The sequence below is a fragment of the Oryx dammah genome, unplaced genomic scaffold, assembly GCF_014754425.2.
Source record: "Oryx dammah isolate SB20612 unplaced genomic scaffold, SCBI_Odam_1.1 HiC_scaffold_18, whole genome shotgun sequence".
NCBI classification, from domain to species: Eukaryota; Metazoa; Chordata; class Mammalia; order Artiodactyla; family Bovidae; genus Oryx; species Oryx dammah.
The window spans coordinates 48,640,759-48,656,577 of NW_024070202.1; the positions used below are offsets into that span (position 1 = coordinate 48,640,759).

Below are 15,819 nucleotides of genomic sequence, written 5' to 3' on the forward strand. Positions count from 1 at the left end.
AGAAAATGGATTGGCAATAGATTCAGTGATTGAGTCCATATGGTGCTGGTGGTGGTGCTCAGTTTTATCCAGCTCTTTGCGAACCCATGGGCTGGTGCCGGGCAGGTTCCTGTCTCCATGGGATTTCCCAGGCAGAATGCTGGAGTGGGTTTGTCATTTCCTACTCTGGGGATCTTCCCCAACCAGGGATTGAACTCGCATGTCTTGCATCTCCTGCATTGACAGGCAGATTCTTTACAACTGTGCCACCTAGGAAGCCCACATACTTCATAACTAAAGTTTTTAATTACTTAGGAACCCAAATCTAGAATAAAAATTTACTTATCATGTGTATATGGGTTCTGACATAGTTCTTTGCTTTTCCTTTGGAGACATTTTTGAAGAAAATTTACAGTTAAAAAAATATATAGTTGATTACAATATTATGTTAGTTTTGAGTTTACTATGTAATGACTTGATTTTGCATATATTATGAAACGATCACCAGGAAAAGTCTATTAATCATCTGTCTGCACACAAAGTTTTTATAATACTGTTGACCATATTCCTTATGCTGTATATTACATCTCTATGACTTGTTTATTATATAACTGGAATTTTGAACCTGTTAATGTTCTTCACTTATTTCATCCACCCCAATGCCTCCCTTCTGGCATTCACCTGTTTGTTCTCTGTGTCTGTGAGTCTGTTTTAGGTTTGGTTTGGTTTGGTTGTTTTGCTTCTTAGATTCTGCCTGTAAATCAAGTCATGCAGTATTTGTCATTATTTATCTGAATTACCTCACTTAACATAATGCCCTCTAGATCCTTGCACGTTGTCACAAACGGCAAGATTACATTTTGAATGGCTGTGTAATATTTCACTGTCTGTGGAATATCACACATCTCTATCCATTTGGCTATTAATGGACACTTAGGTTGTTTTTACATGTCTTTTAAAATCAGATTAAAGAATGTTTTGAGTTCTGTTGCTTTACTTGTGAGGTATGAATGGTTCCTGAGCGTATAATCACTTGAAGCGTGGTATACAGGTGGAGGAAAATTGTTTTTAGAAACAAAACGTGGATAGGAATGGGTCAATTATATAATCTTATTCTAAATCTCTCTCTTAAAGGGCAGCAAAAATAATGATTTTGTGATGAATCAGGGTGGTTTAGTGAAGTGTTGAATAGATAGATAGATAGTGAAGTTGCTCAGTCGTGTCCGACTCTTTGCGACCCCATGGACAGTAGCCAACCAGGCCCCTACGTCCATGGGATTTTCCAGGCAAGAATACTGGAGTGGATTGCCATTTCCTTCTCCAGGGAATCTTCCCGACCCAGGGATCGAACCCGGGTCTCCCGCATTGTAGGCAGACGCTTTACCGTCTGAGCCACCAGGGCTTCTAAAATACTTATGAGATAATATATTTTCTAGTGGAAGTAACAGGAAAAAATTTGTAAAAATTTTTTTAAATTGGTAATTATATGTTTGACACTTTAGGAGCCTACATGAATGAAGATTTAAAACAATGTTTTATAAAAAGAGTGAAGTAAAGCCATTTACAGCAACATGGCTGTAAATGAAGTGAAGTAAGTCAGATGAAGACAAATAGACGATATCACTTATATGTAGAATCTTTAACAATGATAGCAATGAACTTTACAAACAAAACAGAAACAGACTCATAGATTTAGAAAACAAATTTATGGTTAAGAGGGGAAAGAGGGGGAGGGATAAATTAGGAGGTTGGGATTAACATATACATGCCACTGTTATATATATAAAATAGATAATCAACAATGACCAACTGTATACGACAGGGAATTCTACTCAATACTCCATAATAACCTACATGGGAAAATAGTCTGATAAAGAATAAATATATGTATATGGATAGCTGAATCATTTTGCTATATTTCTGAAACTAAGACAACATCATAAATCAGCTATACTCTAATATAAAATAAATTTTTTTAAATTCAGAAATTTATGGAGAACCGAAGGTGGTTTTGAGGGGCTGATTTTTAAAGCCCTGTTGATATCCTTGGGGAGAGGTTAAACCAACTAGATTAAGTGGAAAGTGTGTGTTTCACCAAGACAAGATTATACAGTTAAGTACCTTGGCTAAAATCTTTAAATTAATTTTTCTGACATGAACATAATTGATCTGGAAATTAAATATTAACTTAAGTACTATTCAGTGAAGCCTGCCAGCATTACTGCAAGATAGGTACAGGTTGTATTTATATTGCTTTTTTTGTAGCTAAAATCTAGGCAGTAACATGGTAGATTATAACAGCTTCTAATATTTTGATGCAGGAAATAGGATATTAAGTTGTACATTAAATAGCTGAATGGTCAGTTAATATTTGAAAAGCACTTTTAAGGAAACGGTTATGATTCTTTTCAGAGTTGATGAGCCTTATTTTATAGATTTTTAAGTTAAGAAGTTTTTCTCCCTATTTGTACATAAACTGTGAGGTTGATTTCAATATCTCTTCTCTCACCTTATAAACCCCTGAAAAGAAACAGGGATAGGAAGGCGTGGGTTCAGGGCCTTTACAAGGTAGGATTGCACTTCCCTGTCTCTCTGGAAAGATCATGCTGCTTGTCCTGTGAAATGTGGTGTAAATACCTTCTTGGCAGAGGTGACGTGTCACTTCCACACTGATGCTTTGGGAACATAGGGGAGTAAAATTTCTCCAGTACTCTTTGGGTCTCTGGCAGGGCTTAAGAATTAAACTGATACAAGATTAACACAAGAAAAGCATACAAATTTTTATTGAATTTTCACATATACATAGGAGCCTTTGGGACTGCCCAGTTGGTGCTAGTGGTAAAGAACCCACCTGTCAATGCAAGAGACATAAGAGACACGGGTTTGATCCCTGGGTCAGGAAGATCCCCTAGAGGGGCCTGGCAACCCACTCTAATATTCCTGCCTGGAGAATCCCTTGAACAGAGAAGCCTGGCGGGCGTCCTTGAGGTCTCAAAGAGTTGGACATGACTGAATCAACTTAGCCGTAGCAGGAGCCTTCACAAGAAAATGAAGACCCAAAGAAGTGACCAGAACAGGAGACTTTAATATCTTTTAGACAAAGGAAATATAAATTTGTGAAGAGTTGACATGACAGAGAATTTGAGCTGCGGGCATAACTGGTGAAGGAGCAGGAAGGTTTGTTTATACAGCCTTCTCTGCCCATAGTAAGAATGTTTCTTTTCCTCCTGGTATAGGCAGAAGAAGGTACTTTTCACATGGGAGGTTATCTCTTCTTTCAGGGAAGAGGGCTGGAGAGAGGGGTGAAGGTCAGAGTGACTTTCTTGCTTTTGACATTTTCGTAAACTCCTTCAGCCTTAAATGGTATGTCAAAGTGCCACGTTTTGAGGTACTGTGTTTTGGGGTGCCATGTCTTGAGCCCCATTAGTAGCCAGTGAGTAACTTGGCACTGTCTTGGAGACTGGTAACATTCTAAATGGAGGCAGTTCTGTGGACCTTCAGGCCTCTATGAAGACCGCAGGGGTTTCCCACCATCCTGAGATAGACGTTCGGAGTAAACAAGATGTAAACTTCTGTTTTTTAAGTCATGATGATTTGGGGATGCTTGTTACTGTAGCATAAGCTAGTCTACCCTGACAGATGCAATTTCCTTAGGTCTAAGGGTCAAAAAAGAGATACTAGAATAACTATTCATGTCTTCAACTATTTTTGTTAACATTTACTACGTGCCATTCATTCTTCCAAGTTCTAGAAATATAGCAGTGAACAAAATCTTCTCTTCTCAAGAAACTTCTTCCCGTCCTTCATTATTAGTTTAGGGAGTCCCTTCTTCTGCAAAGCCTTGTTCTCTGAGCAGCAGGTCACCTCTTTCTCTTCCTTGCTCCTGTGCACTTTGTACACACCTTCATTGTGGCATTGATGGTATCGTGGTTATTCTGTCTTGCTTTCTAGGCTGTGATCGCCTACAGAACAAGTAGTTTATACATGGTACATAGTTATATGTAGTGTTTACCAACAAGGAATCAAGGACCTACTTATAGCACAGGCAATGGTACTCAATACTTCTAATGACTATAATGGGAAAAGATTCCATTTGGATTAATTTATATAAATTGTATATGCAGAATATATAATAATAAAATATATATATATAACTGAGTCACTTTGCTATATACCTGGAAGTATCACAATATTATCGATCAACTATATTTCAGTAAATATTAAAAAAGTAATATAAATATATAGATGTAGCAAATTACATAGTATAATATAGAGTGATAATACATATACTTTGCATTGTTCCCCCTGCATCACCTCCCACATTTCAAAAACTATTTTTTTAAGTGAATAAGTTCAGACTTCCTGTGGGTCATTTTGCTTGAACGTGATTTGGGATCAAAATGTGAACTTCTGTTTTTGGACATATTATCCAAATGCCTTTGCTTTGTGAATGACATGTTAAGATGAACACTGATGTGTCCCAGTGGATAGGTACCAGACTGTCTGGGCAACAATGTGACTGAAGAGGGGAGGGGGGTGTCTATGGCTTGTCATCATGCCTCTTCCTTTTACTTAGTTATAACTAGTGTACTCCTATACCAGTGTGTGTCAGTCTTATTTTTATTATTGCCTCTGCCCCCAAGTCTTTCTTAGTCTTTTTTCCCTCTAACTGTTGCTTCCATGAGATTTTAGTACAACAGATATACTGTGTATCTGGTTAAATATTGTATGAATACCTATTCTTTATATGGAAAAAAGGGCTTCCCTGGTGGCTCAGTGGTAAGAATCCACCCAGGGAGACCCAGGGTGGATCCCTCAATGCAAGAGACCCAGGTTTGATCCCTGGGGTTGGGAAGATCCCCTAGAGAAGGAAATGGCAACCCACTCCAGTATTCTTGCCTGGGAAATCCCACAGAGAGAGGAGCCTGGCAGGCTACAGTCCATGGGGTCACAGAAGAGAAGGACACTACTGAGCAACTAAACAACAGTTGTATGTATAGCTATGGTTTATATGGAGGAAAAGTAAAGTAAAAGTAAAGTTTGGTTTTTGCCCCTTCCCCCAACTAATCTTGTTTGAAAATGCATGCTTTAAACTAGTATTTGTAAAAGGTATATTTTTTTTTCTCTTTGTAGGAGCTCATTTCCACTTCAATAAGCTAAGTTTAACCACATTGCATCAGAACTCTGTTGTCTAATACATCTGTGCTTTTATAATAGCTTTATTTCAAGCTGATTATCATTTAAATAAGTATGCTGAAATCTTAGTGCGTTGAGAACATTGGGGAAGTAAATTTTACATATTTTGCAGAAGTCCATTTTTCCCCTAGGTTGTAGACCTCTGAGCACGCAGTCTTTCTCTGCAGGCCACATTTGCTTTTGATTCCTTCCGCAAATATTTATTGAGGCTGTACTGTGTGCAGGGCTCTGTGCCAGGTGCTGAGGCCCAGTGGCTCATGGAGCTGGGCCTGCTTCCTTTATTCTTTGTTGGCTTTTTCAGAACTCACAGGGTAAACTTGTCCAGGGCACAGTTGTTTTAACTGAACTGATTTTTATACATTCCCCAACAAAGTATAGGGCACTTGGTGAAAAACCCTGGGAGTTGGTGTAATCCCTTGTGCAGTATAAAAAGAAAAAGATACTTGGTCCTGGTGCCTGGCACAGAGTTCCTAAAACCCTGGGGATCTCATGATTTCTTTGGTGTGCTCACCAGAGTTTCTTGGCTGAGGGGCTTCTGGATAGCTTCAGAATGGGGGCTGGTCCCAGAAAGACTAAACTATGATTGGAAGCTTGGAACTCAGTCCAGCCTTGGAGTATGGGAGAGGGACTGGAGATGGAGGTTAATCACCAAAGGCCACTGGTTTGTGCCCATGTAACAAAACCTCCATAGAAACCCCTAAACAAACAGCTGCAGAGAGCTTGCAGACTGGGGAGCACAGCACGAAGCTGGGAGGATGGCATCCAGAGAGGGCATGGAGGCTGCGCCCCTCCCACCATATCTCACCCTGTACTTCTCATCCTTTTGGCTATTCTTGAGTTGTATTCTTTATAATAAACCAGTAAGAGAAAGGCAAGTACTTCCCGAGTTTTGTGACTCATTCTACTGAATTATCAAACTAGAGGAGGGTGTTGTGGGAACTCTCAGTTTATAGCCGGTTGGTCAGAGGTATGGTAGCCTGGGAATTGTGATTGATGCCTAAAGTGGGGGCAGTCTTGTGGGACTACTGCTTCAACTCTTGGTATATAATGCTAACTTTGGGTAGGTAGTGTCAGAATTGAAGTGAGTTTTTGGACACCCTATTGGAAATGATGTTGGAAAAGACAACGTGCTTCTAAATATAGGAAAATGGAATAAATATAGGAATATTTGGCCCTTGTCTGTCACATTGTGTGTGGGGGGTGGGGAGGGGGAGTAGTGCATGAAAAGATTGAGGGCCAAGTCCCACAAGATGCAGACCCAATATATAGTTTTCACTTTTCTGTCCTGCAAACCCTGACATTTGTCTGGCTATGCTAGTGCATATTATACTGTCTGCAGTGTGGGAAACTACTAAAATTCTTGGAGCATTCTAGATTACTAATGTATTATCCAAATACATATATACACAACATGGCAGGAAAACTCACCATAGGGTTCACATAAAGAAGAAGGCTCTTTTTCCTCGTAACTGTGTAATTGCCAAACAGAATAGAGTATATAGTTTCAGGCTCAATTTCAGGTTCCCCAGGAGGGATGGGGTACACTTGAGAAAAAAATTCAAGGCAGCTCAGGGTATCTGGAGGCTTGGGGTTAAGGGTCTATCCAGATATAGAGTCTTTCATTCATTCATTCCTTGCATAGATATTCACTAAGCTCCTAACCTCTGTGCCAGGTCCTTTGGTGAACAAGATGGAAGGTCCTCATTTTCACTCATCCTCTCTGTTCCCATTTTTTTGGACAAATAGTATACAAAGAACAACTTTTTATTCATTCATTCTATGTATTTTTGTTTGAGAGTCTATAATACAGGTAGATTATTGGGTGATATTTAAAAGAGACATCATCTCTGCCCTCGAGGACCTTCAAGCTTGTTTGTTCATCAGTCATTCTTTCAAAAAATGTGCACTGAGCCAGTCACTGTGCTAGGTTGGTGCTTTTCATGGTTGTTTTGTTGCTAAGTTGTGTCTGACTCTTTTGCAACCCCATGGACTGTAAGCTGCTGGGCTCCTGTGTCTGTGGTATTTCCCAGGCAAGAATACTGGAATGGGTTGCCATTTCCTTCTCCAGGGGTTCTTCCCAACCCAGGGATTGAACCTGCGTCTCCTGCATTGCAGGTGGATTCTTTACCACTAAGCCACTGGTCAGTACTAGGGACATAGAGAAATGAACATAGTTTCCGAAGGGCTACAGTTCTGCCTGGGCAGGACATAGGTGGTAACCTGTTTGGTAAAGTGTTGGACACGACTGTGCGACTTCACTTTCACTTTCACGCATTGGAGAAGGAAATGGCAACCCACTCCAGTGTTCTTGCCTGGAGAATCCCAGGGACGGGGGAGCCTGGTGGGCTGCCGTCTATGGGGTCGCACAGAGTTGGACACGACTGAAGCGACTTAGCAACAGCAGCAGCAGTAGGTGATGGTAATGAACTCTGTCCATACTGCAAAGGGAACACAGCAGTGGGGTATCCTGTTAGCCCTGTCTAAGTAAGAGGTCAGTGTTTGACTCTTGATCTCACTTTATTTTTTTGGCTTAAACCACAGAAATGTATTTTCTCACAGTCCTGGAGGGTAGAAAGCTTAGAGCAACGTGTCAGCATATTTAGTTTCTCAGAAGGCTTCTCTCCTTGGTTTGCAGAAGACCGCCTTCTCACTGTGCTGTCTCGTGGTCCTTCCTCCACTAGTGTGCATCCTTGGTGTGTCTCTGTGTCCAGAGTTCCTCTCATTATAAAGACACCAGTCAGATTGGATTAGGGCCCAACCTAATTGTCTGATTTTAAGTTAATCACCCCTTTAAAGGCTCTGCCTCCAAATACTGTCACATTTTGCGGCATTAGGGGTTAGGGCTTCAATATATAAAACTTGGAGGGACAAAATTCAGCTTGTAAAAACCAGACTGTAAATATTTTAGGCTTTTAGGCCATAAAGTCTCTGTTGGAACTCACAACTCTGCCATTGATCTGATTTTTCAGCTGGGGCTGAAGAGAAGGGATGGCTTGGAAAGGAGGACGCGGGGGAAATTCCAATCAGAAGAGACTGTGTCAGTGAAAGTAAGGAGTGTGAGGGCCCCATGGCAGTGTAGGAGGTACAGTAGATGAGTTTTAATATAGTGAAACTACCACACTTCAGTGCCAGAGCTAAACCCTGTAATATTGGAACAACAAATGATTCAATGGAATGAATAGTTCAGAAAGAAACAAATATGTGATAAGGTAGGTTTCACAAATCAGAAGGGTATTAAGTAATAATACTGAAGCCATTGATAAATTATTTAGAAAGAGAACAGATTCTTGCTAGTGACGATTTTTAGTCAGCATTTAGGGGCTTGAAACTTAGAAATTAGAGGATTAAGATTTCCTTCTGTGAATTAAAACTGAAGATCAACATTAATGGGTCAAGGTGCTATATATCACAGGTTACCTTGAAGAACATAATATCTTACAATATCACCTCACTGAACATACAGATACCATTAGAATGGTTGACTTTGTGGTCTCCACACTCCCAAGGGCCTTGGCTTTGGTTTAATGTTCTGCTCTTGTCCTCTTAAATTTTTTAATTTATGAAAATGGGCCTGTATTTTCACTGTGCACTGAGCCCTGCAAGTTATATATCAGTCCTGCCTGTGAGGTTGGTCAGACAGGGAAAAAGAAAATTACAGAGCCAAGCTTTAGAGGTAGATGCTATCCTGCTTTTAGGAAAGTTGTGGCAACACAATTCTAGAGTCTGGGCCACGTTCTCAGGACTGTGTGTGTTGCACGTGTGTGTCTTGGGCTGTCCCAGTTCAGTTCAGTTCAGTTCAGTGGCTTAGTCGTGTCTGACTCTTTGCAACCCCATGAACCGCAGCACGCCAGGCCTCCCTGTCCATCACCAACTCCCTGAGTCCACCCAAACCCATGGCCATCGAGTCGATGATGCCATCCAACCATCTCATCCTCTGTCGTCCCCTTTTCCTCCTGCCCTCAATCTTTCCCAGCATCAGGGTCTTTGCCAATGAGTCAGCTCTTTGCATCAGGTGGCCAAAGTATTGGAGTTTCAGCTTTAGCATCAGTCCTTCCAGTGAACACCCAGGACTGATCTCCTCTAGGATGGACTGGTTGGATCTCCTTGCAGCCCAAGGGACTCTCAAGAGTCTTCTCCAACACCACAGTTCAAAAGCATCAATTCTTCAGCACTCAGCTTTCTTTATAGTCCAACTCTCACATCCATACATGACCACTGGAAAAATGATAGCCTTGACTAGACGGACCTTTGTTGGCAAAGTAGTGTCTCTGCTTTTTAATATGCTGTCTAGATTGGTCATAACTTTCCTTCCAAGGAGTAAGCATCTTTTAATTTCATTGCTATAGTCGCCATCTGCAGTGATTTTGGAACTCAGAAAAATAAAGTCAGCCACTGTTTCCACTGTTTCCTCATCTATCTGCCATGAAGTGATGGGACCAGATGCCATGATCTTAGTTTTCCGAATGTTGAGCTTTAAGCCAACTTTTTAGCTCTCCTCTTTCACTTTCATCCACATTAGGCTGTCCCAGACTGATGCATTAAATAGTTTATTTGACAGACTCTCCTCCTCCCATCTTCTCACCAAGGAAGCTTTTAGTTGTGATTTGACTTCCATGGTCTTCCTTCAGGGAGAGAGCTGGCTAGTTATGGTGACTCCATAATAATTCAGGAAGTTAGTTACTAAGCTGGCATCCTGGTGATATTCATCAGTGAGGTTCTTTAATGGGAGCCTGTCCCTGGGAAAAGGCCTCCTTCTGTTAGATTTCTGAGGCAGAAGGCTGAGGTCCAGGCATTGTGTTGGTGAATTCACCGAAGCCAGCAAGGGCAAAACAGTGGTTGAGAACAAGCCCTTTCCATAAAAAGGAATGAAGTTCCAGGACCTGCTACAAAAAATTAATAATGTAATATACCGAAAACATTGAGTGTACACTTTACATGGGTGAATTGTATGGCATGTGAATTATATCTCAATAAAGCTGCTTTTAAAAACATAAAAAAAGAAGAATAGGGCATTTGGAGTGAGCTAGACAGCCCTGGGATCAAATCCTGTGGTTGTACCACATTGTGTGATCTTAGCCAAGATATATAACTGTGCCCTGTTCTTTCATCTCCGAAGTGGTGATACGACACCTAGGGTTGTTGTGAGACGAAGGAGAAAATATACACCTGGTCAAGGCTTCCCAGCCTCAGCCCTGTTGACATTTTGGATCAGATCATTCTTTGTTGGAAGGAGGGATGAGGGAGAGCTGTCCTGTGCGTGATGGGGTGTCTCCTAGCTTCCCCCAGCAGCTTAACCTCCTACAGATGTAACAGCCAAAATGTCTCCAGATGTTGCCTAAATGTCATGCTGGGGGACAGAATAGGCCCTGGTTAAGAATCACTCACTGGCTAAGGTGTATAGAACAATGCCTATAAAAAGAAAGCTACTGGCAGATTTCATAATAATATTGACAATCCTTGGACTAAAGATGACAGTACTTCTGAGGCCCCTGGAAGGATATTTGTCAGCCTTTCATCTGTCCTCTGCTCTTTAAATTTCTATGTCCACACCAGAATCAAGTCCACATGGATTAAAGTGTGTGTGCTAAGTCTCTTCAGTTATGCCTGGCTCCTTGCAACCCTATGGACTGTAGCCTGCCAGGCTTCTCTGTCCATGGGATTCTGCAGGCAAGAATACTGGAGTGGGTTCCCATCCCCTCCTCTAGGGGATCTTCCCGACCTAGGGATTGAACACGTGACTGTTAGTATCGCCAGCATTGACAGGTGGGTTTTTTACCACTAGCACCACCTGGATTAAAGCATAAATGTAAAAAGGTCTCCCTTTACAAACTGAAAGAAGAGAAGCTACACATCTGTAAATCTGCAAATAAAAAAGATTTGCAAATATCAAACTCTGAAGCAGTGGTACTTTTGTGATATTTAACATTGGGTTTAAATCATATTGGGGAATTTTTTTTCTCGATGCCATTACATTAAAAACAAAAAACATGAGTTGCTGCTGCTAAGTTGCTTCAGTTGTGTCCGACTCTGTGCGACCCCAGAGATGGCAGCCCACCAGGCTCCCCTGTCCCTGGGATTCTCCAGGCAAGAACACTGGAGTGGGTTGCCATTTCCTTCTCCAGTAATTATAGTTAAAAAGCAAACTGGACGGAATTTCCTGCCGTCCAATAGTTAGGACTCCATGCTTTCACTGCCTTGGTCTGAGTTTAATCCATAGTCTAAAATCCTGCAAGCACATAGCATAGCCAAAGAAAAAAAGAAAATTGGATAAAATGATTATAAGAGATATGTCAAACTTGTATTGAGAAACCGGTGTAAATCAAAAAGAAAATAAAATACAGAAGTAAATATCTCAGGCATAGGGACAAAAGAGGATATACAGTCTGCCTACAAACATTTGAAAATTGTTCAAATTCAATAATACTTAAAAATTTTAATCTTTTTTCCATTTAAACTGTCAATAATATCTAACTCTGTGGTACCATTTAGGGGAGTCTCCTCACACATTCCTTATAGAACACTGGATGGGTATAATCCCCCTGCGAAGAAATGTCATGATAAATATGACTTAAAAGTTGTCATACCTTTTAGCCCCCAAAATAACATCTGGGAATAATTCCACAACATAATCTGAAATGTAGACAAATATTTGTGCATTAAGATATTTACTGCAAGGTTGTTTCAATAGAAGCCAATTTTCTGTCTAGCATTAAGGGGAGTAGTAAATTGGAGCTTATGATAAATAACTAGTCTTTAAAAAATATTTATAAAATGTTTCCAATGGCATGCAGAATTCTTACAGTGTTAAATGAAAAAACAAGTTTTAAAATTTTGAATGCAGTATGAACTGAGCTCAGAATAAAGACTGGAAAGGACTATGCAAAATATTAATAGTATTTATTCCTGGAAGATTGAATTATGGATAATTTATGCAAGTTACTCATAATTGCATGATTAAATTGACCATTTCAAAGCAGACTTAGATTTTGTGTGTGCCTGTTCTTTCCAGTAATTTTGGATCTTAACCATTTCTCCAGCTTGGAAATGAAGGTGAAAGAGGTTAGCTATGTTTCTCTGAGTAAAAGAAAGAAAAGAAGTTGTCAGTGCCTAAAAGGGCAGCTTTATGTTTTAGTAAATAACGTATAAATTGCAATAGCAGACTGGCTTTGGAGGGTAGACTACTTGCCCTGGATGAGGTGGATTCATGCTTTTTTACACCACAGCATTCTTTTTGCTCATTAATTTTTAAAGATATATTTATTGTAGCATGTTTCTTGGTGAAAGAATCTTTAAAATTTCCATGTTTATCTTTACAGTATGTGCAGAAGCTTATAACCCTGATGAAGAAGAAGACGATGCTGAATCCAGGGTATGTAACTTACTGAATACATTAATTTTACATTATACTCTTGTCTTGGATAGGGAAAATAGTAATAGAAAAGATGTTAACAGGCTTATAGATTAACAGAAAGCATAATGGAATTATTTTGACTGTTTCTTTTTGTAGTCTTCTCTCTGATAGCTTACTGCTTCATGTTCTGTGTAGTTACTTTGATCCAAAGCATCTCTCTCTTTGGATAAAAGGAAAGATGGACATCATAACTCACTGAAGTTGTGCTTTTATTTCTCTTGCAAAAATACAGCCTGTGATGAAAAATGTTTTTAGCTATCTTTCCCAAAGTGATAATGTTATTTTTCTTAGACAAGTAAGTATTTCTAGCAAAGAAAAATACTGGGAAAAGACTTTTGCTCCTACTAATTTATCACAACAGATGCTTACTCTGAAACAACAACAGACACAATAAAATTACATCTAAAGTGTCAGTACAGAAGTTATTATTTTTTAAAATCTGTGTATCTGATTGTTTACTCAGAAACTGATTTGGAGGGCCTAATGTTTTTGTAAGAATTTGTCTGCTTTGAAACACTTTTTAAGCTGTGTCCTTTCATTCCATTCTCCTATTACTTATTTAGTAGAAAGTAAACTAAATAGGAGATTACTGAGCCTGGAAATGGAAAGTAATCATTTATTTATTTATTTTTGAGTTCATTGCAAAAGTTTCTTTTTTTTCATTTGGTGTTAAAAAATGAAAAGAAAATCTGTTTCTGTAGCTCTGAAAAATACTTCAGTAAGATTGAGTTTTATAGAAAAGCAGAATACTTGAGTCCCTAAGACATTACATCATTAAGCTCCCTGAAATGTAAATAAAATCCAGTGATAGATCAGGAACCTTAAATGACACAGATGATTTTGAAGGAAATCCCGTTTCACAATTGTCCATGATGGGGACAGTACCAGACTTGCAATATTCACTTCTGAGAACCAAAACTTACATATTTTTATAAAATGCATAAATTCCAGTCTGAAAATTATGTTGCCTTAAGGTCAAGGTATCATCACTAATGTTCAATGTGCTATAACCACTATAATGTGGTCCAAACAACCCTCCCCTATCCTATTATGTATTTCAATGAAACAATAATAGGTTACTTTGAAGACAGCATTGTGTGTGTGTGTATGTGTGTATGTATATGTGCTCAGTCATGTCTGACTCTTTGCAACCCCATGGACTGTAGCCCTCCAGACTCCTCTTTGCATGCAATTTTCCAGGCAAGAATGCTGAAGTGGGTTGTCATTTCCTACTCGAATCATACTTTGTGTATAAATGTATATGATAAAGCTTAGTAATTGAGATGTTTGATGATCTGGTTTGACTTAGTAAAAATTTAAATTAAAAAGAACTTTTAAAAATATAGTTTGAAAGCAATATATGGTATCTCATGGACTCGACGACTGTTAGCTACCATTTGGTCCATGCCATAGGTAAAGTGGTTTGACTGGATCACTCCAACTAATTGCTGACAGTCTTGTTGGGAGGGCTATACCAGATAAGAATCATTTGGCTGGGGGAAAGAAACCCCTAATCACATTGAGATTAAAAAACAAAAACATTAGGGGACTATTGGACATGTGCTTGGAGATCTTACAGAATTCCTGAGAGAGTTAAAGAAAACCCCAGGCTGTGGCTAGCAGGCAGGAGTCAGCCCCTTCTGGGGTCCTTTCACAGCACTGGTGTAGCACTTACTGAAAGGGACTCAGCTGCCACTAGCTCTTCTGTCTCTCTCAGTTCACAATCCTAGTTTCCTTGTGGAGAGTTTTCACAGACTTGACCCTTGGGGTTGGGGGTCAGGCCAAGGAGTACAGACTTAACTGGCCTCACTTAAAATGAGGGTATCCAGCAATCCCACTCCTGGGCATATATCCAGAGAAAACTTTAATTCAAAAAGATGCATGTACTGTGGTGTTCATAGCAGCACCATTTATATAATAGCCAAGACTTGGAAACAGCCTAAATGTCCCTCCACAGGTGAATGGATAAAGATGTGGCAAATATATACAATGGATACTACTCAGCCACAAAAAAGAATGAAGCAGTGCCCTCTGTAGCAACACAGAACAACCTAGAAATTGCTATACTGAGTGAAGTAAGACAAAGACAGATAATCATATGGCATCACTTGTATATGAAATCTTAAAAAATTGTATACATCAATTTATTTACAAAACAGAAATAGACTCGTAGACATAGAAAACAAATTTATGGTTACTGTAGTAGCTAGTGGGAGTTGGGGGAGAGAGAAATTAGGTGTTTGGGATTAACATGTACACACCACTATATATATGTATTTATAAAATAGGTAAAGAACAATGACCGACATAGCACAGTGAACTATATTCAGTATTTATAATAACCTATAATGGAAAAGAATCTGAAAAACATATATATATATATGTGTGTGTATATATATATATAAATCAATTGCTTTACATCTGAAACTAACACAACTTTGTAAATTAACTATAATTTTTTTAAAGGTATATAAATAGATAGATAAGGGCAGTTCCTGGTGAAGGAGGCATCTTGTAGGTTGGACATTCAACCCAAGTTGTGCCTGTCACCCTTCAATGTTACTTTAGTAGATGTTTGGTAATTAATTAATGATTAATCATAATAAAATGTCTTGGGGTTTTCATTAAGTTGACTCTTCTCGAAACATGTTGCTAAAAACTGTACAATTTTTTGTCTTACTAATAGATACTATAAGGCAGTTTGTACCATAGCCTTTAGAAATGATTATTACAGATTTCAAAATTAATTGGCTTTAGAAAATGTCCATAAGGAAATCATACAGTGAATTTTGATAAATTAACTTTTCATTTGGACATTTTGCCTTATTTCAAAGACTCTGTTTATTTTATTGGGCTTCCCTGGTGGGCCAGTGGTAAAAAAAAATCTGCCTGCCAGGCAGGAGACACAAGTTTGATCCCTGTGTCTGAGAGATCCCCTGAAGAAGGAAATGGCAACCCACTCCAGTATTCTTACCTAGAGAATCCCATGGATAGAGGAGCCTGGTGGGCTACAGTCTGTAAGGTCATGAAGAGTTGGATACAACTTAGTGACTAAGCAACAACAACAACAACCTGTAATCTCAGAGCTGTGTAAATAGATATTTATTTTTTATAAAATGATATGTATTCAAAGAAAATTTAAGTATGTAAGATTGACTTTGGAAAATAACAAATTAGATTTTACTTGGAATACCTTTAATAAATGAAAATGTAAGGGTTATGTACATCGAGCA

The 15,819-nt window shown here is 39.1% G+C and overlaps 1 protein-coding gene across 2 annotated transcripts in view; it reads left to right on the forward strand.

Annotated features, from left to right (window-relative positions):
• PRKAR2B (protein kinase cAMP-dependent type II regulatory subunit beta) overlaps positions 1-15,819 on the forward strand; it is a 111,672-nt gene that overhangs the window by 58,351 nt on the left and 37,502 nt on the right. For both annotated transcript variants that reach the window (XM_040260826.1, XM_040260827.1), the window contains exon 3: positions 12,492-12,544. In XM_040260826.1, coding sequence (XP_040116760.1) covers positions 12,492-12,544 — 53 coding nt within the window. The remainder of the gene's footprint in view (positions 1-12,491; positions 12,545-15,819) is intronic.